Raw genomic sequence first — 26,721 nt, forward strand, 5'->3', positions numbered from 1 at the left:
GACCTCCATTAGTAATTTAATCCAAATATGTGGTAACCGTGACTGAGTTTATGTAATAAGTTCCTAAAGTGTTACATAAAGTATAAACTTTAATAAATCAAATTACTTAAAATATTAAAATTATTTTAATGTTTTTTGTAGATTTCCTAATATATAAACAGATCCTATTATAAATCCTATAGTAAACAGCCTTCAATGTGCCTTTTGTGACGCTTCAAATTCCCATACTCTGTTCAGGACAGTCTCTAGAGGGGCTTCCAGAACCACTACAAGAGTGAAATGAAGAGGATGTAACAGGCAGCTTAGGGGAGCACCTCTTCTGAATAAAGTCTCGCTCAAAGAAAAAAAAGTTCCATTTGACTGCTTTTACAAGTTTGAAAACATGACAATAAGAGAGATTGCTCAGCTGAAAACCTACTGTGCTATAATTAAAGTCAAAAAGGTCGTCTAAATTTGAAAATTATCAAGTAGATCAAATTCTAAGCCTTACAAGGCAGAGTGAATTGTCACAAGACACTCAAGTATTTAGTGAATGAATAAATGAGTATAGAAGTAGGAAAAAGAAAATGATGGTAACAGGGAAAAATACAAATTACATTTCCATATTTTCTAAAAAGGATAGTACATCATCCCCTAAAAGCATAAGTATGTATAACAATATAATTTTTATATAGGTTAATATAATTAACCATGCATACCCACCAGGCTTGATGTCCTTGTAAACAAAGTTTTCCAAGCCATATATGAACTCCCCTGAATGTGCGCCTGCATCCGCACGGCAGCAATAACCAAAATGCAAACCATTTAAACGACATCTTTAATTTCACATGTGAAATATGCCTAGACTTAATTTCAAAGAATTAAAAATCAAGTAACAGGAAAATAGACATTTGATGACACCAAACCATTTAATTTTAAGGAAATAGTCACAGACATGCCATTTCATCCTTTCAACATATGTATTTAATTTATTTAATATTAAAACAAAAGTTCTAAATTAAAATTATAATAATCACTTTAAATTAAATGAGGCCAGCAAATATTAATTACGGTTACTCTCTCACTGAAATACTTGATAAATTTTCAAACAGAGCAAAAATCTGCTATTTTGGTGCTTTTTACCTACTGCTTTGCCCATTTTTAGAATGAAATATTTTGTGATATTCAACACCAATTTTCTGTATTTATTCATTCATTCATTTTTGAGGCAAGTCCTCACTCTGTTGCCCAGGCTAGAGTGCAGTGGGGTCATCATAGCCAACTGCAACCTCAAACTCCTAGGCTCAAACATTCCTCCTGCCTCAGTCTCCATATTAGCTAGGATCACAAGCACAAGTCACCCTGCCTGGATAAATTTTTTTTTTTTTTTTTGGAGAGACAGTAACTTACTATGTTGCTAAGGCTCATTTCAAACTCCTGGCCTAAAATGATCCTCCCACCTTAGCCTCCCAAAGTATTATGATTACAGGCATTAGCCACCATGCCCAGCCAGACACTAACTTTAGAGTCAGATGAATGACCTCATCTTACTTAAGTGTGATCTGTTCCCACTAGATATACTGTCCGAATCCTTTATATCCACTCTCGTTAACAATGGCTACATAGCACCAACTTCCATTTCCCTTCCCAAATCCAGCCCATCCTAGACAACACTTCAAGTTTAACCTCCCTAAACCACAACTCTGATCATGTCACTCCTTAGATTTTTAAAGAAAGAAAAAAGAAAATGTACTGTCCCCACTGGCTACAGATTAATGTTCATTACTGCATAAGCTTAAGAATATAAAATATAGAACACTTACATGGAGCTCAAATTTTAGCTCTACCATTTTCTAGCTATGGAACAAGTTATTAACTTTCAGCTTCCTCAATTATAAAATGGGAACAACAGTAGCATCTATACGATATAGTTGTTGACTATTAAACGAGTTAATTCATATAAAACATTTTGAAGAGTGACTGACAAACAGGAATGCTCCATAAATGTCAGCTGCTATCATTGTCATTATTATATCATCATTCAGGCATTCAAATTTCTTAAAATTGACCTAAACCTAGCATTCCAAGTTTATAATCAACTACACTCCATCAAACTCCCAAAATGTTAGCTGTTTCCCCATAGATGGTCTATACTCTTCCACCTTTACTATTCCATCTATCTAGAATGCCCACTCGCCTTTCTGCATACCCATCCTTTAAGTCAAAAATATACACTAGCACCATCTTCCCTGATTTCATTCGCTGAAGATGACATACCCATTTTGAACTCTAACACTCTGTCTGTACCTCCTGGACAGAATTCAACACTTTCTCCTGATTACAATTATGCAAATGTCTTGTTTGCCCAATTAAAACGTAAGTTTTTGACAGGAAGATCTGGGGATTTTCTAACTTTTATATTTCCAACAATGTGTAGAACAGATTAGCATCAGACTTTTCAAAAGCACCTAGAAGCTAAGAGATAATGCCTTCAAAATTCTAATTTTCAATGTAGCATTCTATCCTCAGACAAATCAAACAAGTGTAGAAACAAAATACAAAGATATTTAGCATTGAAAGAATTTTAAAAATTATATCCAATGAACCCTTTCTTAACAAGTTACTATATGTGCTCTAGCAAAAGAAAGTAGTAAACTAAGAAAAAAAAAGTCAAGGGACCCAGGAAAACAGTGAATTAAACACAGAAGAGCAATAAAGACCATTCCCAAGATGACAACAACCATATAGCCAGCCTAAAAAATAACCAGTTCAAAAGGAGAACTCCAAGAGAAAACACAATAGATAGAAAGTTTTGATAAATGGGTTGAAGCAACTGGAAAATAATGCCAATACTTACATAACAGACAGATTTCATGTGGCATGCGAAAAGAATTAAAGGCACGTTTATATAGAAAACTAAGCAAATGAAAAAAGAAGTATTTAGAAATTCAAGAGAAACAAGATTGTTTAGGAAAGGAAATTTAATCACAGTACATAATTTGACCTATGCAGTAAACAATAATAACACTGTCGCAGTAATGTAAATATTGACAAGTAATAAAAAAAGTTAAGTTTATGCATATATATATATCCATATTACAAGAAGATGCAAAGGGGAATTTAGGGTGAAAGGTGATAGTAACTGAGAGGTAAACGCCTTGACTACAGTAATAAACTAGATAATGACAAAATATTGATGTTGATAAAAATATGGTTCCCACTAAGGAATGGGTTTGAAGGGTAGCAAAGGGTAGAAGAGGAGATTAGCTTTTTCATCATGTCTTTTTTGGTAAAACTATTTGGTTTTGAAGTGTGCGTATATAGAAGAACTCTGCTAAAGTCAACATTTTAAGAATCTAGCATTTGAAAATCTTCTGGCCTTACTAGGAATTTACTCTTTCCCTTTATATTATGATAGCCCTCACCAGAAAAATAAACCCACCCCAATGAAATAATAGGAGAAAAATAAAAAAATTAAAAATAAAAGGAGAAAAATACCAAAAATTTATTTTTATAGTTAAGCAAATTTTCTAGAAATGAACTCAAAGTTATATTCAATTTTCTTTTTTTCCCACAATAGTGGGAAGCACTATTTTTTTTATCAAATGACACAAATTGTGTAAAAATGGAATTTTATTGAGCAAGTAGGCCTGAATATTTTATTTTGATTTTTATCACACTGCTGCTTACAAATGAGTCATCTTTTCTCCTTACCTCTCTGAGTCCCTATGTACAATGGTGCTTTTATGCTTTTAAAATCAAGAAATAAATGGAAAAATAGTAACTCTCAAAATAAAGTAATAACTCTTAGTTAATAATGGCAAAATGTGAAGCACCCAAAGGCCAGCGTTGTTTTTACTCACTCACAAGAATAATATTATATGAAGATGTGATTCATATCCATAGACTAGAAAAGAATATTTATATGCAGTCAAAATAATTAAATACAGTAAAATTTCTGTTAAGTTCACCACCCTAGGGTGAACACCCTAGGTGTAACAAACCGGTCAACATACCCAAGTCAACATAAGGAACTAGGCCTACTTCAATGGTACACACATGCGGTGCATGTCTGCTCTATGAAAACTACGTCAACTTAAGGAGGAAGTGGTCAACTACGGAGGATCCACTGTATTATTTCTTTTTGGTTTTTCTGTTTGTTTGTTTTGAGACAGAGTCTCACTTTGTCACCTCAGGAGAATGGCATGGCATCATAACTCAGAGCAACCTCCAACTCTTGAGCTCAAGGGATTTATTTTGCCTCCGCCTCCCTGGAAGCTGGGACTATAGGCACTCACCACAAAGCCCAGCTATTTTTAGAGACAGGGCCTTGCTCTTGCTCAGGCTGGTCTCAAACCTGTGAACTCAGGGCAATCCACTCACCTCAGCCTCCCATAGTACTAAGGATTACAGGCGTGAGCCACTGTGCCTAGCCTACTGTATGTTTCTTAATAGTTAAAGAAAAACAATTATTTTTGTTTTTCTCCACGTATTTCCCAGTTCCTGAATTCTATCTCTTTTGTACTCAAAACACTTTGACAAATATAACACAGTATATTAAAAGTTTTATTTTCTGAATTTTAATTCTATTGTAACATAACCTAAACTTTACCATCCAAGAAGCTACAATGTAATTATTATATATCACATATGCCTAATAGTTCAATTTACACAAAATTAATACTACAGATGTACACCCTGTATAGATAAATCAAGTCGTCCACAATAGCCTTTCTACCAAACCTAAATGTGTCAGTTTCTGCAGCACTAAAGACCCAGGAGACAAAATTTCACATGCACTCAGTACAAAATGTTATGTATAGCAGGTTACCATTTTGCCAATTAAACTGTCGATTACTAAAACAGTTGAGGCTATACCACACCTTTTCTTACACGACTAAAAACATTGAAATATTTCTTAAACAATCCTAAGTTATTTCTATCCAAAAAAAAAAAAAAACAAAAGAAAGAAAAGAAGTTTGGGGTTTATATCTCAAAAAACCCACAATTATACATATATCATAAATCATAAATATAAAATTATATCAATATATATAAGTATGTCAATAACCTATTGATTAATTTATTACATGTTGTTAAGAGAATATATTAAGTCTACACAGTTTCAAGAAAGAAATGAAATTCTAGAGCTTTCCAACTTTCTCTTCATTTTTATAATACTATGTCTATAAATACAAATTAAGTAAAGCAGAAAATAAAGAAAAAACTCACACTTGAATTGTCATAAATCCATTCTCAGCTTGCTTTATTTGGCACACAAAATAATGCAAATTAAAAAAACTGCTAAAAATACAGATACTTATACTTCAGCACGAAGACAAAATATGCTTAAGTATGAAAAGAGAAAGGGAGGACCCAGCACCCGTAGCACAGTGGTTACAGCACCGGCCACATACACGGAGGCTGGCGGGTTCAAACTCAGCCCGAGCCAGCTAAACAACAATGACAACTGCAACAAAAAATAACTGGGCCTTGTGGTGGGAGCCTGTTCTCCCAGCTACTTGGGAGGCTGAGGCAAGAGAATCACGTAATCCCAAGAGTTTGAGGTTCCTGTGAGCTGTGACACCACAGCACTCTACTGAGGATGACAAAGTGAGAATCTGTCTCAAAAAAAAAAGAAAAGAAAGAAAGAAAGAAAAGAGAAAGGGAGAAAAATGTAGGCTTTTAAAAAAATTCATCCATTATAGTAACTTCCCTGTATTTTAAGTTTAGTAATTTTTTATAAAAGAATTAATATTTCTTAATAAGAAAAAAAATACAGTCATCTACAGCTCATGTCTACAGTCCCCGATACTGAGGAAGCTGAGGCAGGTGGATCTCTTGAGCCTAAGAATTCAAGGCTGCAGTGAGCTATCATCATGCCACAATACTCCAGCTGCCATATCCTGTCTCTTACCAAAAAACAAACAAACAAACAAAAAAATAAAAAAAAACCTTGGGACAAGAATTAGAATCACTAATGAAGAATTTTTAATGAGCAAAATATTTTTAAGACAGATTTCTCACTGATTCTATCAGATGTCCACAGCCTAAGCTATGAAAAGAAATCTTGTTATATTTAAAGACAATTTTTGCCATTTCTAACCCAATACTTGCTTTCTTTTTTAAGAACATATTCCTTCATCATAAAAATACACATACGCCACTAAATGACACAAAAATGATGCAAAATGCTAATAACTCCTGGGGCGTGATTTGACTTAAAAGAGACAAGCAAGTCCCTCAACTCATTCCTCTACAAACTACTCTTTTACATCTTATCCTTGTTCTTGTTCTATCTTGCTGAAATCAAAATAGTCATCCACTTTTTATTTAAATAAAAACAAAAATTAAAACTAAAGGCAAGATGTTACAAAGTTGAAACCTAAAGAATCAAAAAAAAAAATTATTTTTTTTTTTTTTTTTTGAGACAGTCTCACTATGTTGCCCTGGGTAGAGTGCTGGGGCATCATTGCTCATAGCAACCTCAAACTCTTGGGCTTAAGTGATTCTCTTGCCTCAGCCTCCCAGTAGCTGGGACTACAGGCGCCCACCACAACACCCGGCTATTTTTTTTGTTGCAGTTGTCATTGCTGTTAGCTGGCCGGGGTCCAGTTCGAACCCACCAGCCTGAGTGTATGTGGCCGGTGTCCTACCCACTAAGCTATGGGCACCGCCAAGAATCAAATTTTTTAAAATATCCCATATTTTATAAAGAGAAATACCTAGGACTAGAACAGTAACATCATTTCCTCTAAACATCATTTCACCTAGTAATATGTTTAACCTCATTATCTTGTAAGAACATAGGTAAAAATGCAAAGAAACTACGAACATTTGGCCAAAACAAACAGGCCTGTAAAAATTCAAAAGTATTCTTTTAATTTCAATAAATTTTATTATTTTAATTTAAGATTGACATGAGGATGCAAATATTTAGGTTACATTGTTGGAGTTTTTGGCCAGGGCTGGGTTTGAACCCACCACTGCCGGCATATGGGGCCGGCGCCCTACTCCTTTGAGCCACAGGCAAGTTGTACCTGAGCCCATCACCCAGGGACCATACTGAACACCCTCTCAAAAGAATTTTAGGTTTCCGGGCGGCGCCTGTGGCTCAGTGAGTAGGGCGCCGGCCCCATATGCCGAGGGTGGCGGGTTCAAACCCAGCCCCGGCCAAACTGCAACAAAAAAATAGCCGGGCGTTGTGGCGGGCGCCTGTAGTCCCAGCTACTCAGGAGGCTAAGGCAAGAGAATCACGTAAGCCCAAGAGTTAGAGGTTGCTGTGAGCCATGTAACGCCCCGGCACTCTACCGAGGGCAGTACAGTGAGACTCTGTCTCTACAAAAAAAAAAAAAAGAATTTTAGGTTTCCTGAAGTAGCATAATAAAAATGACAAGTTAAGAAAAATGGGAGAATCAAATAGGCAATGAGATAAAACAATCACAGAAAAAGGCAATTATTTATTTGTATATATGAGTCATTAACATACATACAGTCAATATTTTCAGATTTTTTTTAAAGATTCCTTGCAACAATAGCTTATAAAAACTTACAAAAGCATACTCTTTAAAGAAAATTAAATATATCTACAATGTAGTTATCAAGGTCTTATCTAAAACATAAACTTACTATACCTTTTTCTGCTGCTTTTTGAAGGGCCTCTTCAATTCGAGATAGTTCTTTCTGTTTAATATCCTGCAACAATTTTTCTTCTTTTTCAGCATCATATTTAATACCTAAAAATATATAGTTAATACACACAAAAAGAAATGGAATTAGTAAATGAGAAAAGTTCAGCCTTCATACAACTGTGTATGTGTATGATGTAAGTCGTTAGTCATTTTTTAGTAATACAAGAACACTTCTGCATTCTTTGAATTAGTTTTACAAAAAATTTAAGCATAATTCCTATTCACTTAGAAAACTTGTATCAAAAAGGCAGAGGGAGATGAAGGAAAATAAATGTAAATAAAAAGGAAGGTAGGAAAAAAGGGAAAAGGGAAAAGGATGAATGGACAGGTAAGAGAAAAGCAGAGAGGCAAAAAAATATAGCAGAAAACTGCCAGTTACTATCTCTGAGAGGTAAAATTTTGAGTAATCACAAAAAATTAATATCTAATACCACTTGGTATTAATGTAGATTGATAAAAGGACTTTCAGAAGGTAATTCAGAAATATACATTAATAATCATAAAATATATATATATATAACCTTTTTACTTAGTAATTTCATTTCTGATAATGTATCCTAGGGAAATAACACAAAAGAAAAAAAATCTATAAAAAGGAAGAAGCATTTATAGTATTCACTATAACAGCAAAAACGAGACTGTCATATAACCTTGCAAAATTCACTATCACCATGAAAACTGTGAAACATATAAAAATGTATAGATTAAGTGACAAACCTAGATCAGTCTTGCATATATTTGAGAATCGCTACTTAAAATCAAGTATACAATACATGGTAAAAACTGAAAAGCAAACAAAATTATATTTATATCATGGTTGAGAAATGATAATAATCTTTTCCTAACACATCAAACTTCTCTTAACATGAGATTCATCTTATGACTGAAAAAAATTAATAACGAAAAACAATGAACATCATCCATCAGGAGAATTAAAAATCAGAAAAGTATAAAAACTACTGTCTTACTCTGCAACCATAAATAAGCAGTTAAAAGTAAATAAAACTTAAAAATACCAAAATTTCTAGAGAAAAAAATTGCCTACTTTACACACATTTTTAAGAGAATATTCACTCAAAATCAGAAACAACAAAATGGGGAGAAACTTTCCAATCTTGAAATATGTAGATTAACACATCAGTTTTTTTTTTTTTAAAACATATTTCACATTATTCCTCATCAATAAATGTGCCTAATACATTTCAACTTAACAGGAAAACTTAGTTGCAAAATAATTACTCATAGAAGATAGAATAAATTTTTTAAATGGTTATTCTTTCTGACAATGACATAAAAATATTTTATATACAAATATGGTATATATACACATAAAATGTATGTATATATGTGCATATATGTATATGAGTAGTTTACTTAAGTTATGTTCTGTCTTATAAATACCTTAGCATACTAGAGTCAGGTAACAGTTAAGTTTCACTGTGATATTACTAAGTACTCAAAACAACATACTTGCTCCAGGGACAACAAGAAGGTATAATCCCTCTAAGGTCGCGACAACTGCTTCTCCATAAAGGTTTTTCCAAGGAATCTTCAGAGTTAATTTATCTAAAGAAATACAATTTCAACTTTAAACTCTTATTTGACTGCTCAAGAATATATAAATTTTTCATTTACCAGTAAGAGAAAAGCTTTTCATGCATACAGTATAATAACATTCAGGAAAAACAAGAAACTCCAACACTAAAGTTTACAAAGATCTTTTCCATATAATGTTACTATTAGAAGTGAATATTCACCTTGTGCCTTTTACTTTTCAAACTTTTTGATAACCGTCATCTCATTTAATATTCCAAAATGATAAGACGGATGAGGCAGCTATTATTTTTATTTTGGAAAAAAAGAAAACTCAATCTCAGAGAAGTTCAATTAATTGCTTAAGTCCACCAAGGTCATCAGTGGGAATGCTAGAACCAGGTTCAGTGCACGGCCACAGTTAATGGTTATTAATATTGCCAATACTGTTCTATCCACACGAATGACTAAATCTCTACAGATAACTGCAAAAAAAATCTGCACAGGATACCAGGAATTAAAGCAGCAACATGGAGAAGAATCCCTAAGGAACAGAACTTTGACAGTATGCCAAACTATCACGACTGGAAAAGGCTAGCTCTGACGGCAAGGCATCCTCTTTTAGGAATAATAGTTTGAGTTACAGGCAACTGAGACCAGTTACATTCTAAATATCTACTTAGAAATCACTTGGAAGACAGAAAACATTTCTTTCTTGGAAACAATGGTGTTAATGGCAGGACCTTTAGCGATAAGCCTGCAAAAATTTCCACTCATAACACAGATGAACTATACTCTTAATATTACTAACCCAAATTTGGGGTTTTATAGGGAAAAGGCCATACAGGGCAGAAGAGAAAATTTGAAAATGGACAAAATCTATATTTTGGCCAGAAGCGGTAGCTCAGGCCTGAATCCAGGTCAAAGTAAACGTGGTGAAAACAAGAGGGAGTCTGTCAGGCTAAGGCCACCATGACACAGCTGGTCTGGTCAGTTCAGGTCCTAAGTGACCTTTACCTCCTGTCTCCCATTCTTATTGTTTTTAAGGTTAGCTCCCACCCTAAAAATGCCTATTTTGAGGAGCTTAGGAGGACTCATTTAGGAGATTAACTTTCAAAACAGAATGTTGTTTGGGTCTTGGGTTACACTGATTATTGTTGCTTAAGATAAAGATTAACATGGTTTTTACTTTGAACTTTTATGTATAAAACTGTGATTTTGGAAAATGGAAGAAAAGAACAGTCTTAGAGAGGCTACTCTCACTGTTCTCCAGAACCTGACAAGGTTTAGTTGACCTATCCCCATCTCCGCATATTGGCTGACAGTAACAGGCAGCCGGATCCTCTTCATTTGGTTAACACCAGCACTCTGGGAGGTCAAGGCAGGTAGATTGCTTGAGTTCACAAGTTCAAGGTCAACCTGAACAGAGCAAGACCCTTTCTCTACTAAAAATAGCAAAAATAATCTGTATTTGGTATTTCTTTTCTTATCCTTTCCCAATCTTTAGTAATCCCACTTTCCAGACCTCCAGGCAGCTAATTTCCCACCTCACCCTCAACATTATTACAGCAATTCTACCCAACTCTATCCTACCTCTAAAGTTTTTCATGTTCTAAAATACCTTCTTTCATCATAATTTTAAAAAATAATGACACTATAAAACCTATAGTTCTCTCAGATCAGAACTGCTGATTAAGACTTAAGATTCTCAGAGAAGAGAATCTGATTCAAGTAAGCCATGCTAGCACATGAATGATTAATTCATTCACACAACCAGAATCACTGGCATTTTTGAATAAAGATGCTCAAAAGTCAAGGAATGGATAAAATGGATAAAACGTGCTGAGAAGGAAATAAAATAATGTGATATAGGGGAGGATATTCTGAGTCACCTGGAATCTATTCCAGGTTTACCTAGCAATCTATTCCTGGGGTTAAAATAACAAATTATGTTTCCATTTAAATTTTCATTCCTCTTCAGCTTAAAAATCTACTGACTTTCTAAAATGACTCCCATGTCAGAGAAGTCTAGAGGAAATACCAGTATACTTGTGGATCATATCTAAGTCTGGTGATTTTATTAGTGAGTACCACCTGTATTTAAATGAGTACCATTACCTTGATAACTCATAGTCTCGTAACAAAATGTATTTGATTGCCTTCTTGGTGCACAGAAGACTGAAAAGGTAGGAAATGCCTCTTTAACTAGCATACCTAGAATTATTACTAATTTCCCAAACCTTTTTCTTCTCTCCATTTACCCTAACTCATTATCCCCTCCATCTCTCAAAAAGGTCCTAGAATTCAGTTAGTTATATCACGGCTTCTTTTCATGGATCAGGATATTTTTTAAATTTTTATGTAAACAAATAACCCAGGGGCACCCACAAATATATCTAGCTCTTAAAAAAACAAATTATGCTTTAGCTTGTTTTGCCACACTGATTCTATAGGTTAGGTAGAATATTATTTAGCTGTTTTATTTTGTTTCTAGAGACGAAGGTGTCTCAATGTTGCCCAGATTGGACTTAAACTCTTGGGCTCAACTAATTGTCCCACCTCAGTCTCCTGCATAGCTGAGAATGAAGGTGAGAGCCCATGTGGTGAAAATAAGATGGAGTCAGGCAGGCTGGGGCCAACAGGACACAGTCTGGTAGGTTTAGGTCCTAAGTGACCTTTAACTCCTGTCTCCCATTCTTTCTGTTTTGTAAATTTAGCTTCCATCCTAAAAATGCCTATTTTGAGGAGTTTAGGAGGACTGATTTAGGAGATCAACTTTCGAAATAGAATGTTGTTTTAGGTCTGAGGTTATGCTGATTATTGTTGTTTAAGATAAAGATTAACATGGTTTTTACTTTGAACTTTTTTTATTGTTAAATCATAGCTATGTACATTAGTGCAATCACCTGTATGCATTCTAAGATGCACCACAGATGTGGCCACACCCATTACCTTCCCTCCACCCAAACCTCCCCCCTCCCTTCCCCTTCCTTGGCCCTTTCCCCATAGTCTTGTGCTATAGTTGAGTTATAGTCTTCATGTAAAAGCTATAATTTAGCTTCATAGTAGGGCTGAGTACATTGGATACTTTTTCTTCCCTTCCTGAGATACTTTGCTAAGAAGAATATGTTCCAGCCCCATCCATGTAAACATGAAAGAGGTAAAGTCTCCATCTTTCTTTAAGGCTGCATAGTATTCCGTGGTATACATGTACCACAATTTGCTAGTCCATTCGTGGGTCGATGGGCACTTGGGCTTCTGCCATGACTTAGCAATTATGAATTGGGCTGCAATAAACATTCTGGTACAGATATCTGGTAACTTTTGGTCTTCTGGGTATAAACCTAGTAAAGGAATTATAGGATCGAATGGCACGTCTATTTTTAGGTCTCTAAGTATTCTCTAAAACATCCATCCAGAAGGAACGTATTAGTGGGCATTCCCACCAGCAGTGAACTTTTATGTATAAATACTGTGATTTTGAAAATGGAAGAAAAGAATAGTCCTGGAGAGGCCAATCTCACTGTTCTCCAGAATCTGACAAAGTTTGGTGGCCCCATCCCCATCTCTGCATACTGGCTGACAGTGACAGGTGGCCGGATCCTCTTCATCCAGTAACAAAAGGGGTACGCCATGAGGTACAATATTTTAACCTAAGTAAAAATTTAATAACTAATACTACTTATAAACACTCCATAAGCCAAAAAATGGATAAATATAAAGAAAATATGGTTTGCACCTTTATATGTAAAAGGTCTCTTGTAACTCAAAGAGTAACCCTCAAGGAAGTCATTAAATCCTTATAATATATTAATATTTAAAAGAATGTGTTCTGAACCATTAGAAAACCTCCTCCAAAACAAAAATCTATTTGTAACAATATAATAAATGATGCAAAATTTCTTTAGTCAACTATAACTAATTGAAAATAGGGGCGGAACCTGTGGCTCAGTGGGTAGGGTGCCAGCCCCATATACTGAGGGTGATGGGTTCAAACCTGGCCCCGGCCAAACTGCAATAAAAAAATAGCCAGGCGTTGTGGCGGCTGCCTGTAGTCCCAGGCAGGCTGAGGCAAGAGAATCGCCTAAGTCTAAGAGTTGGAGGTTGCTGTGAGCTGTGTGATGCCACAGCACTCTAGCGAGGGCAATAAAATGAAACTCTGTATCAAAAAAAAAAGAAAATGCTGAAAATATAATTTCAACCTATGTCCTAATTTCAGATCTTTCATCCTTGCCTGTCCCACAGGTACTTGCATAGTCTTATATATAGCATATGTACATAAATCTTTTAAAGGTAAACAAATAAATGAATAACTCCAACTTCTAAACTCCATGGTTTCAATTAAGCATGTAGGACTACAACAATACTTCTACAGCACTGCTAGACACCACCACCACACTCAGCATTATTTCACAGACAAACAAAAATGATGCCCTAGAGCAGTGGTTCTCAACCTATGGGTCGCGACTCACAGGAACAATATTAAAGGGTCGGGATATTAGGAAGGTTGAGAATCACTGCCCTAGAGATGTTTTTAATCTAAAGAATTATCTCCTATTTCAAAAGACAAAAACACAGCCTGTAGTCCCAGCTACTCAGGAGGCTGAGGCAAGAGAATCGCCTAAGCCCAGGAGTTGGAGGTTGGTGTGAGTTGTGATGCCATGGCACTCTACTGAGGGTGACAAAATGAGACTCTGTCTCAAAAAAAAAAAAAAAAAAAAACACAAAAATGTTGTTTAATAATAAAAGAACTCATATATGCGACATAAAATGAACCCAAACAAACAAAAGTAGTCAAGATACTGCTAAGAGGGCTCAGCACCTGTAGCTCAGTGGTTAGCATGCCAGTCACATGCACTGGGGCTGGTGGTTTCGAATCCAGCCCAGGCCTGCTAAACAGCAATGACAACAGCAACAACAACAAAAAAAAAAAAAAAAATGGCTGGGCATTGTGGGGGGTACCTGTAGTCCCAGCTACTAGGGAGGCTGAGGCAAGAGAATTACTTAAGCCTAAGAGTTTTAGGTTGCTGTGAGCTGTGACACCAGAGCACTTTACCGAAGGCCACCTAGTGAGACTCAGGCTCAAAACAAAAAAAAAAAAAGAGTAAGATACTGCTAAGAGTCACCAGAGTACAAGCAGACAATCCTTCCTAGAACACAGAATACTGACTGAAGATGAAAACTGAGGTGCTCCAATGGCAGAATGATAAGAGGTGGGAGGAAAGGTGTGGCATTGATGAAAATTCTAAAATAAAAGTAAGCCATCTAGGGTTTTATTTGATGCATTTTTCTTTTTTTTTTTTTGTAGAGACAGAGTGTCACTGTACCGCCCTCGGGTAGAGTGCCGTGGCGTCACACAGCTCACAGCAACCTCTAACTCTTGGGCTTACGCGATTCTCTTGCCTCAGCCTCCCAAGCAGCTGGGACTACAGGCGCTCGCCACAACGCCCGGCTATTTTTTTGTTGTTGTTGCAGTTTGGCAGGGGCTGGGTTTGAACCCGCCACCCTCGGCATATGGGGCCGGCGCCCTACTCACTGAGCCACAGGCGCCACCCGATGCATTTTTCTAAAAAGTAAAAATCAGGTAACATGGACTAGTTGAGAAGACTTTGTAAATTAAATTTCCTATTGAAAGTTTTCTTCAACAAAGATACATGCTTATTTATAGACGGTCTTAGTGTAAGAGTTTAGCTGCAAAGAAAGACTTTGTTCTTACCAAAACATATCCTCTACCATACTGCTATATAATATATCAAGTGAAAACAGTTGAACAAAACATGACGGAGATAAGCTACATTTAAAGTTTATTTGCTAGAGTTTGCAAATTATACTACTTTCACATATAGAGAAAAAGTACAAAATTTAGATATCAGTTTTGAAAATGGAGATATATTTTGTTTGATGGAACCAAAACCTGAAGAACATAATTACAGTTCAAGTATCCTTCCATTTTAGAGGGTAATTATGTGTTATATATATTATACATTAGGCTCAGAACACTATAAGCTCTAATTAATGTGATTCTAAAATCTCTCACACTTTTGGTCAAGCTATAAAAGAGTTTTTTAGACTAACACAAGCAAAATAAATAACTAAAAGGACTAAGAATAATTCCAATAAAAACTGAAGTACTTACCAATTTGGCCAGCCTTGACTTTAAATGGAACATCCAATTCACTCTTCAGAAAGAAGAAAAAAAATTAAAGGAAATCTTAATCTAAAAACGCCCAAAATCACTTTTGTATCATTTAAAAACACTTATCTCTAAGAAATAACAAAATCTAAATTTAAACAGAGTAACTCATCAAGGACACATTTTATGGCCAAAAAAAAAAAAAAAAAAGAGTTTAATCACTTGATTGTTTTTATTTTTTTTTTTTGGAGACAGAGTCTTGCTCTTTTGCTTGCACTAAATAAAGTTAAGTAGCATCATCATAGCTCACTGCAACCTCAAACTTCTGGGCTTAAATGATCCTCCACCTCAGTGTTCTGGGTAGGTAGGACTACAGGCAAGGGCCAGCATACCCAACTAATTTTTCTATTTTTTGTGGAGATAGGGTCTGGCTATGTTACTCAGAGGGATTTATTAACTTAAACTTTGACTTTGAAGAAAGAATTCACAAGAGAAGCAAAATTATAGATAGGAAAAAGAGAAAAAGTCTGTAGTTAAAGTAATTGAGTAAACTGGTTATTTCAATAAATCAAATTGAATAAAAATTCAAGTCAAATGAACTTGAACAGATGGATATTGCTTATTTGAAATACCAGAAGAAGAATAGAATCCTTTAACATAAATTAGTTGAACACAATAACTGAATAAAAATTCTCTCTCAAATATTTAGTAAATTTTAAAATGCAGATTTCTAACATACTATTTTACTAGTTAGCACCTCCTTTAGGTAAGTTACAGACAAGTACCAACAAATAATAATAAACTTTCACCCATCTAGATTCCAAACCTTAGAAAGTTCACATAACTTTTTTATCCAGTATACTAAACAATAAGTGATATTCATAATGATCACCTGAGTCTTTAGAATTATTAAAACTAAACCACTCAGTACTTCCTTTTTATATGTGTACCTTAATATATACTAATAGCATAAAAATCTGACCAATGAAATATAGTACTTTAGGTAATAAAGAACTAAAGTCATTAATTTACCTGATAATCTAAGTACTCATGCATTCTAAGTAAACAGGAATTGACAAAAATACTAGCTCTTCACAAAAAGTCTTTTTCAGACCAAGAAAAACAAAAAATCATCAATGCCAGTAAGAAAGAAGCTCAGCCCCCCTTAAAGTACAGAAAAGATAAACTCAAGGGAATTCACATTATATACTACATAAACTGTAAACCACACACTTCTAAAAAGGCAGCCTCAAGTTCATTTATCAAAATCACCTTCTGAAATACTTTTCATATAAAATAAATGTAAAGAATTCCATATCAAAGTAAAAGCTCACCAACTGGGAAAGGAGGCTAGTTTGAATTAAAAGAAAACATAAATTACAAAAAATTTCATTATGTTTAATTACAACAGAATTCAAATTAGGCTAACACAAAGTTCAAACAATTTGTCTCCTAAGTACATAAGATATATACCCTGTCACAATTCTATTTATATTTATTTTCTTATAAGACATTGTCATAGAGAAAAAAGTGTTTATTTCAATCTCTAGCAACAGAATCCTAAGTTCTAAATTTCTATATAAAATGTTTGAATTTATAGCATCCTATACTACACATACGAAGAGAAGGAAAGAAAATGTTAAATATTTTGAGTATCTACTATGAGACAGACTCCAATTATTACCTTATTCAAGCCACAAAGACACAAAAATATTACACTGCTTTATAATTAACTTCCCTTTAAGATGATTAACTGATGCTCAAGGACACTAAGAAACTAGAAATTAGAAACCTGAAAAATTAAATAACAATAAACTCATTCTTAAGTGACTTCATAAACTCAAATTTAGCCTGATAAGCTAAATATAACAGGGATGAGGGGGAGAATGTCATTCTGTTTTTAGTTCAACAGTAAATGACACAGATTACTTTCTGGCACTACAGTACTAAAAAATTCTATTTTACCTCTTAATATTACTATACTATTATAAGGCTAGTATATACTTCGAAATATACTTCCAAAAATGTCATTTTTCATCACATAAACTGTTAAAAAAATCAAGCCCTATCTACTTGAACAATATGTAAAGGTAATTCTGAAGAAAAATATTTCTGTAAGAAAAATGTCAACTACAAAGCTATACAAATTAAGTTAAGAAAAAACACTCTATTTTCCAAGAGAAACTATTTTAATAATTAGAAGAAAAAAGTTCCAAATCTTTAATCTCAGATTTTCTAACAGCAAATACTGTAGTTAAAAAAGTAATGCAACTTTGACTCAATCACTTTATGTGGTACAAGGTACCAGATGCCTAGAGTAAGCAAACTTAAATTAACTGGGTTACTAGTGTAGTTTAAAAGAACTTACCAGGGCATTTTCTTTTATCTGTAGATTATCTAAAGCCACATTACCTTTGAAAAAAAGAGGAAAAATATAACATTAACACGTCAATTAGTATAAACTATCATAATGCAGGACCAAACACTAAGAAACTGCTAAGTGCTAAGAATACAATGGCAAACAAAGTAGACTGAAAGAATGGCTGGAAGAAAATAGTTGCTATACCTGTATTTAGACTAGAGTTATTAGTTGTAACATATTTTTGGTTAGCCCAATGTAAAAGAAATTACAAAATAATTAAAGTAGCTAACATTTAAGTAAAAAATGAGAAAGAATTTGGAACCTTTCGGACTGAAGAACTTTACAGCCAAAGAAAGTAGCCAGCAATTTGAATAATAAAGCCAAAACTCTCAAAAGGAGGACATAAAGAGGTTACAAGAACACATCAATTACCCTGGATTTCTTAATACGGCATCAACTAGTTCGTCTTTCATGACCCCAAACATTCCACTTCCCAAAGACTGCTGTTTATGGTTCTAATATTCTTTAATTAGTCCAACCTTTCTATACCTATTCAGATGTTGTTATAAAAACTAAAGTCAGAATGATGCTATTACATGACTCAAAAAAAAAAAAAAAAAATTTTTTTTTTTTTTTTTTTTTTTTGCAGTTTTTGGCCAGGGCTGGGTTTAAACTCACCACCTTGGGTATATGGGGCCAGCGCCCCACTCCTTTGAGCCACAGGCACCACCCTACTTGACTCAAATTTTATGATACTTAAATATTTGTGTGTTCATACATGTATAAAAACTTAAGCTAAAGTTTTTATTTTGCATAAGTTCTATAAAGGTTAATAAAACTATAGTTTCAATATTACATGTAGCACATATTACCTTACATATTTTCTTAATCACTCAGGATATTTATTTAAAGAATACTATCGTATCTATCCTCTCTATTAATATATTTCAATCAAATAACTTTTTCTTCATGGTATCTTAGAGTGAATTAAAAGCTATATTTAATTTGATTAGGCCATTTTAGAGATCTGCTTTTCCCCAGACTTCAAATTTATGCAAACATTTATTAAGTACCTATCATGTGTTAGATGCTAGAAAAAGAAAGATTGCTAGAAGGATGTCCCTGCTATTGAAGCACTCGCAGCCTAAATTTTGGAAATTTTAGAAATGCTCTATTAGCATTCCAACGGGCCAGTATACAAGAGGCAAAGGAGGAACCACCTAACTGCCTAGGTAGGTCAAGAACACACAGAGGTTTAGGCTGGAAGTCTGAGAAGTGCTCACTATGCAGATAAGAAAAGCAAACAGAGCCGGGTAGTAAGGCACATTAAGAAAGCCATGTGGTGTGGTGTAGCTGGAGGGTGTGAGCAAAGGATAGGAGATAAAGTTGGAAAGGCAGGCATGGGCCAGACTAACAAAAAGCTTTTAGGATGAAAAGTTCAGACTGGAGAGACAAAATATATGTAACACAGATGACAATATTTTGGAACCATTACTCTACTATACTGAGGAATAATCTCTGATTTGTCCCAAAAATATAGCTAAAAGGATACTGCAATATTGTTGAGGGAAGGAAGGAAGAAGAACCTTAAGACTTAAATGTTCAGCAAGCAGGCATAACTCTTGATCCATCTATGTTATAAAGCAAAAAGTAAAAAAAGTAGAAAGACATGGGAAAATGTTCACAGATTATAAAGGGATTTTTTTAAGGTTAAAAGGGCAGATACAGTGACTTACACCTGTAATTCCAGCACTTTGAGAGGCCCAGGCAGGAGGACACTTGAGCCCAGGTGTTTGAGACCAGCCTGAGCAACACAGTGAGATACTACTCTACAACAAAATATAAAAATTACACAGGTGCACACCTATAGTCCCAGCTACTCAGAAGGCTGAAGCAGTAGGACTGTCTGAGCCCAGGAGCTGGAGGTTGCAGTGATCTATGAACACCACTCCTTCTCCTGCACTCCAGCCTGGGCAACGAACTGAGATAGGAAAAGGAAGGAAAGGAAGGAAAGGGAAGGGAAGGAGGGAAAGGAGAGGAAGGAAGAGAAAGGAAGGGAAAAGGGAAGGGGAGGGGAGGGAGGTGGGTTCAAGCCAGCCTGGGCCTGCTAAACAATGACAAAAGCAATTAAAAAATAATAATAATAACCAGGCGTTGTGATGGGCGCCTGTAGTCCCAGCTACTCGGGAGACTGAAGCAAGAGAATCACTTAAGCCCAAGAGTTTGACGTTGCTGTGGGTGCAACGCCACAGCACTCCACCCAGGACGACATAGTGAGACTGTCTCAAAAAAAAAAAAAAAAAAAAAAAAATCCACAGTACCTTCAGGGTCAAAGAGGTTGTCACAGTAAAGGATTATTTTGCAGGCAGAACTGACATGATGTCATCAACTGCCCCACTGTAAAGATAATAAAAAGTCATAGAAGACATGTGTTTGGCAATTGGGGGAAAAATGTCCACTGAAAGTACATCAAATAGAAAAAGATTCCTGGATTTAATCCTGTCACATAATGAACTACACAAAATTACAATCTGGAACTCTGTTCAAGTTGATAGAGTGATCTGCAAAGATACTAATGCATGCATGAAGCCATTCAAACTGGTTTAACAAGATGTAAGGTCCACATGCAGACTTGCACACCTGCTTGTAAATTCTCACTGTTCCATCCAAACACTCAGTTGGTGGATCATCAGTCACGAGGAGTGCACAGAAGTTAGTTGCATTAGAGCTGAAGTTTTTATAAATAATTCTTATGGTACTAACATAATGTTTGTAAAAATGTAAGTCTCTTAATAAAAAGTGGGCTATTTCTACTGCAGTGACATTTGGGTTCTTTGATGAAGTAATGAGTGGTAGGTAAGGTATAAAATACTGAAAACCATCAGTATGGCTAACCGAGTTAAACACGCATATACAGAAACACCGACAGGTAACAAGAGATTTCAGCGATAATCACTATGTAGTAGGATTAAAGATGGCTTTTTTATTAATGTGTTTCAGTATTTTCTAGTTTTTATTATAACTAGATATTACTTTCATATAAAATTATTTTACAAATTGTAATAAGGGAAATGGGGAAATAAAACAGGTCAATTCTAACGACCTCAATATTTTTATATAAATTCTTTGTATATCTAATATCTACCCTAGATACATAAAAATAACAAAGAAATATCTATTTCCACTACCCAGAGTATAGCAAACAGATCCATACTTCCTCTTTGAAAATGTAAATGTTGTCTAACAAACAGTAACTGTAACAATTAAATAGAGTGCTACATCCCATAAATTATTTGCACTGAGGGAGAGCCACTAATCCTAATACTAAGAAAAGGGGAGGAGTAGCAGCAAATTTCAGATTAACAGGAGGTAAAAGTGCATTTATTCATTCAACAGTAGGTAAGTGCCTTATCTCCACCCAGTTTCTTTTTTTTTTTTTTTTTTTTGCAGTTTTTGGCCTAGGTCAGGTTTGAACCTTCCACCTCCGGTATATGGGGCTGGCGCCCTGCTCCTCTGAGCCACAGGCGCCAGCCCATATGCAGCAGTTTCATTACACAGCCTATGAAATGCTAGAAATACCATTTAAATAAAAATTATTTGTAAAACAGAGATTAAAGCAGATCCACTCCCTAAAAATTAACCATTTTATACTTAACTGAATAAAAAGGTTTTGTTTTCCTTTTCTACTTTAAGATAACATCATAATTCTATATATAAGTAAATAACTTTATTGCTATAGCCAAATCAACGGGGATAGGAACATACTGAGGCCAAAGAAGTTCCTGAAAAATTGAAAGAAGGGTAAACATTTGTAATCTTTGTAAGCAAAAAAAAACAAGGACAGAATGACTAACTGACTAATGATGGGACATGAATAAACTTAACTCTGCCAGCAAGGAAAGCACTAAAGTCAATCCCACAATTAGGAGCCTCTAATCTCAGAAGATCCAGAGACTGAGGAAACAGACTACAAAATTCAGAGAAGTGATCTGCACTAGACAGGCCTATCGGAGGAGGGTAATCAACAGGTACAGACTGTGCTTCAGAAGAGACCCTGTCATTCTCAGTAATAAGCTACAAAAACATGGCTAAGTACATACTGAAGGAATTGGCTAAGTACATACTGAAGGAAAGCAAAGTTGCAAAGCCAATCCTGACAGATACTTTAAGTACACTGAAAGGATGTACTTTTATTATTATATTATTATCATATTTAATATATTTAATATATTTATTATAAATATATTTATTATAATAAATTTTTATAATTATATATTTTATGTATTATAAATTATTATATATTATTATAATGATAATTATATAATATTATTATTATTTATTATTTATCCTACCGAGGATCAAAATGTATCTAATAATCTTTGTCAATGAACCAGAAAAATGGAAATAAAAGCAAATCCATCAAATTAGCAAATAACACCAACAGTCAGAGTCATCTCAGAAAATAAATTAGAAGCCAGGTGTGGTGGCTCATACCTGAAATCCTAACACTTTGGGACGCCAAGGCATGTGACTGCCTGAGCTCAGGAGTTCAAGACCAGCCTAAGCAAGTGCAAGACCCTATCTCTAAAAAATAGCCGCGCATTGTGGCAAGCTCTTGTAGTCCCAGCTGCTTAGGAGGCTGAGGCAAGAGGATCACTTGAGCCCAAGGGTTTGGGGCTGCTGTGAGCTAAGGGTGAGGGCACTTTACCAAAGGTGAGGGCAACAAAAATGAGACTGACTCTGTCTCAAAAAAAAGAAAGAAAAGAAATTAGAAATCGTTGCTAAATTATAGAAAACAACCAAACTGGTACATTTATGAATAAAAATCAAATATGGAACAAGTCTGCCTAAGTCCAAGAATAGCCTTTAAAACACGTAAGGGCCAGGTGCAAAACATTGGGAGGCTAAGGCAGGATGATCACTTGAGGCCAGGAATGTAAAACCAGCCTGCTCAATACAGTGAGACCCCATTTCTCAAAAAAAAAAAAAAAAAAGCTAAAAAATAATTAAATGGACATAGTGATATGCTCCTGTAATTCCAGCTACTAGAGGCTGAAACAAGAGGATAGCTTAAGCCTAGGAGTTCAAGGCCACAGCGAGCTATGATTACGCCACTACACTCTAGCCAGGGCAACAGAGTGAGACCCTGCCTCTAAAACAAAATTCTAAAAATTAACAAAACACATAATGTCCTATAAAATAAGTATAAATATAAGTGCTAATGTTATATACTTCCAACTGGAAATAATCTCTCTAAACTTTTTCACAAGTTTAGACTATGGTATTTAACCTTATGTAAATCCCCAACCTGATTATCTCTCCTTACAGCAGCTACTAAAGAAATATTGATTTAATTGATTGGCTGTTTCTACCTCAACACAATATGCATTCTCAATTCTCAATGCATATTGTATTGGGGTAGAAACAGCCACAATAACATAAACCTTCATATTTTAGAAGATACTTTCAGACAGACCTATTGCATTCCTCAATCTCACAGCCTGCTGGGTAGAAGGCAAGACACGCATGTTAAGCAAGAGAAACAGGCTGAGCGCAGTTAAAGGACCGAGTTAAGAATCCTGTGCCAACCTGCTAAGCAGCAGTACTAAGGCTTATTGCTTACGGTGCTCAATACTACAGTCACAACACCATTCGGCACAGCAGAAAGGGTACAGAATTTTAATTCAGAAGGTAAATGTAAATCTACTTTCCTTGAAAAAAAAAAAAAAAAACCCACAAAAAAAAAAATTAGACTCAGTACTGATAGGCTCTTGTAGTTGCTGGTTTCACTTTTGGTCTCTGCATTTTAAAAGAGAAATCAAAAAATCCAAAAACAAAAAGGGGAAGTAAAATTCCACAACAAGGGCATACACAGAACCTTGAGGATTATGTTAGGAACATTACCAGAAGAAAAGACAGTGCCAGAGGGGAAAACAAAATAGCAGTTTTAGTATTTGTAAAAAAAATCAATGTTTTTCCTCAAAACCAAAACACAGAAATTCATAATCTAGGATTTAGAACTATATGGGACATAAGGATCTTTAAATCTAATTTCCTCTCCCTTTATGCATAAATTAACAGAACTATAAAGACATTCAGTGGTTTACCCAAGGTTACACAATTCTTTTTGTGGCAGTACTAAGAATAGACTCTATGTCTCCTGACTCCAGAGTCAATACTCTTAATATAAAAAATAGAGAATAATACAAAACTGTTATCAAAAACAAAAACCTACAAACAAAAATGTCATGCTATAATCCATGAAGTTAGTTTTAACTATCATAAAATAGTGCAAATACATAGGGTTGTGTACTTACTTTTTAAGATTTCGTTTATGTATCTATAACATAAAACATTATTTATTTAAAAGTATATTAAAATGTTCAGACACATTCATTTTCCAAGGAAGTGAGCTAAAGTAAATAGTTTTTTTAAAGCATGAATCAAATGATTTTAAAGACTGATGTTTCAGGTAAAGAATACTGAAGAAAATTTACAGCTATTCATTTCAAATGAAATCTATTTACTCAACACAAATATACCAGTCTAGACCTCTTTTAATAGGAGTTCGCAATGACTTTGTCTTAGGAGAGGAAGGCGGAAGAGAGAAAGGAAAGAAGAGACTCTTACTCTTTCCATTTCCCTATTAAAACAGGAAGCCTTGGCAAAGAAGGTGGAAAGCTGCAACGTTACCACTGAGCTTTCTCCCTTTCCATACAACACAAGAATCTCCGATGGTGAATGGTGTGGCAGAGCTTCCTAAAAGAATGGTGACCAAAATACCAACTTTAAGCATTATTTCTAGAAAGGAGTACATTTATAATTAATAATGCTATTTAAATACATGGAAAGGGATTTTAAGTTTTTAAGCATTGCTTTAACCAAAAGTAACTGAACCTGCAAACATTACACTACAGTATGATCTTCTTGGTCTTATTTTATATGCTACAGGACAAACATGAAAAATGTGGACTCCCCTATACCAAGTGATGGCTAGGAGGAAAAAAACAAAACAAAACAAAAAAAATCCCTCTACACAAGTTTAGTAAATCACTTAGACACTACCATATTTTATATGTCAAGGGAAAAAAGCAAAGACACCTGCTTTTCCTTTCATTCTCAAGCTGCCCTATAGGTACCTATTAAACAAGGTAATACCATATATTAGATTTGGATCTGCAAATAACCTGGAAGTTCATCTATCTTGTCATAATTCATGGCTGTGAGCAAAGACTGGCTCTTTACACACCAGTATCGTAAGACGAACAAAAAGGAGAGAGAAAGATACATCTACCATTTCTCACTATGAACACAGAGAAAGTGGCAATACCATTTTTCTAATGAAAGATCTCCTGCTGCTCCAGCTTGTTCAAGTCACAAATATTTAAAGACAGAAGAAACAAACTGGGCTAACCCTTTCTTTGACAAATAAGAAACCAATGGTCACTGCTCAGAGACTTGGCAAAAGGCACACAATGGATAGCATCAGAGATGGAATTAGGTCCCAGTTTTGCTTGTTCCTGCTCCAGTGCTCATCCCCCTTCCTTGTGCTGTGCTGCTCCAATGGGGCGAAGGAAACTGCAGTACACAGCACAGGCTCAGCCTGCTTTGCAGAGCTGCACACTTTAGGGTACTCCACCTGACTCCTAGGCCTGGTGCCCATGGCCACCCTTGTATCTATCTGCACATCACAGTCTCTGTTTATTCCCCCTATCCAATGGAAGTCAGAGCAACAGAGTTCTGAATGGAGGACTCTCCTGGTGACTCTCCATAGTAAATCACTTTGAAAAATCAAATTGGCACCATTGACGCTGCAACAACACTACTTAAGCCAAATTGCAAAAGATTTAGCATTTCAACATAACTTGTCAAGTACACGTTATTCTTAAAACAATTATATCCCTGAAAAACCTCAAATAGCCACAGGCTGTGCAATTTATCTCTGGATACCAGTTGGTGAAGAACAAAAATCTAGATAAACCCTCCTACCTACTTGGGCAGCACATGTCCACGGGGCACTATTTTAAACCTTTGAAAATCTAACTTACAAACTAACTGGCAGGTAATACCATTAAGTATTATAAGTGTAAACTCAAAGGCAAGTAAGTTTTATTCCAGAAATGTATTTGGAAAATAAGAAATATTTAGATATGTAACGTTAGTTCTACATGAAATTAAAGTCTAATGTTAAAAGAAACACACGAAAATGAAATAAAACAAAGCAGGAGGTTTTCCACCATTCAGCTAGGTTTGTTAATCACTACTACTAGCAATATTATTAACAATTACAAAAGATTTTCACATAATTTGTCTCACATAGTGAGTGTTATAAATCCATTTTATAGATTAGGAGGCTGAGGCTTACAGGATTAAAATACTTTTCCCAGAGTTTCACAGCTAGTAAATAATCAGGGTCTCATTTTTCTACAATGGCAAGAATTTTTTAAAGGATACTGTTTAAACTACTTTAAAAATTAGGAATTGCTTAGCATTTTTTTTCTTTAAAAACCCTTTTTTTAAAGAGAAGAGAAAATAGCCAGCTTGGGGCCGGGGGTGGGGGGGTAGCAGTTCATTGTATCTAGAATACACTTCCTGATGCTAGACATTTTAATAATTCTTCCGTCTCTCACTTGACAATTTCTTGTTTATTGTGCATTTCATTGCGAATACCTATATATGAATATATGCACAGCACAATCTTTTGCAAATCATGTTAACATAATATTTTGATTCTTAATACGGCTTCCTGAGTTAGGCACGGTGGCTCATGCCTGTAAATCCTAACACTCTGGGAGGCCACAGCGGATGGATTGCTTGAGCTCAGGAGTTACAGACCAGCCTAAGCAAGAGTGGAACCCGCTTCTACCAAAAACAGAAAAAAGTAGCCAGGCATTGGGGTGGGCATCTGTAGTCAGTGCCCTCCAGTCTGGACAACATAGTGAGATCCCTCTCAAAAAGGCTTCATGTATCTGATCTTACTATTCTTTGGAAACCAATGATAAACTACATTGCTACCTCATAAG

At 35.1% G+C, this 26,721-nt stretch overlaps 1 protein-coding gene across 2 annotated transcripts in view; it reads right to left on the reverse strand.

Annotated features, from left to right (window-relative positions):
• VPS13C (vacuolar protein sorting 13 homolog C) overlaps positions 1–26,721 on the reverse strand; it is a 217,649-nt gene that overhangs the window by 186,672 nt on the left and 4,256 nt on the right. For both annotated transcript variants that reach the window (XM_053595814.1, XM_053595815.1), the window contains exons 2-5: positions 17,705–17,748; positions 15,340–15,382; positions 9,141–9,236; positions 7,614–7,715 (exon numbers count right to left, since the gene is read on the reverse strand). In XM_053595814.1, coding sequence (XP_053451789.1) covers positions 7,614–7,715; positions 9,141–9,236; positions 15,340–15,382; positions 17,705–17,748 — 285 coding nt within the window. The remainder of the gene's footprint in view (positions 1–7,613; positions 7,716–9,140; positions 9,237–15,339; positions 15,383–17,704; positions 17,749–26,721) is intronic.

This window comes from Nycticebus coucang, chromosome 6 (genome assembly GCF_027406575.1).
Source record: "Nycticebus coucang isolate mNycCou1 chromosome 6, mNycCou1.pri, whole genome shotgun sequence".
In the NCBI taxonomy this organism is placed as follows: Eukaryota; Metazoa; Chordata; class Mammalia; order Primates; family Lorisidae; genus Nycticebus; species Nycticebus coucang.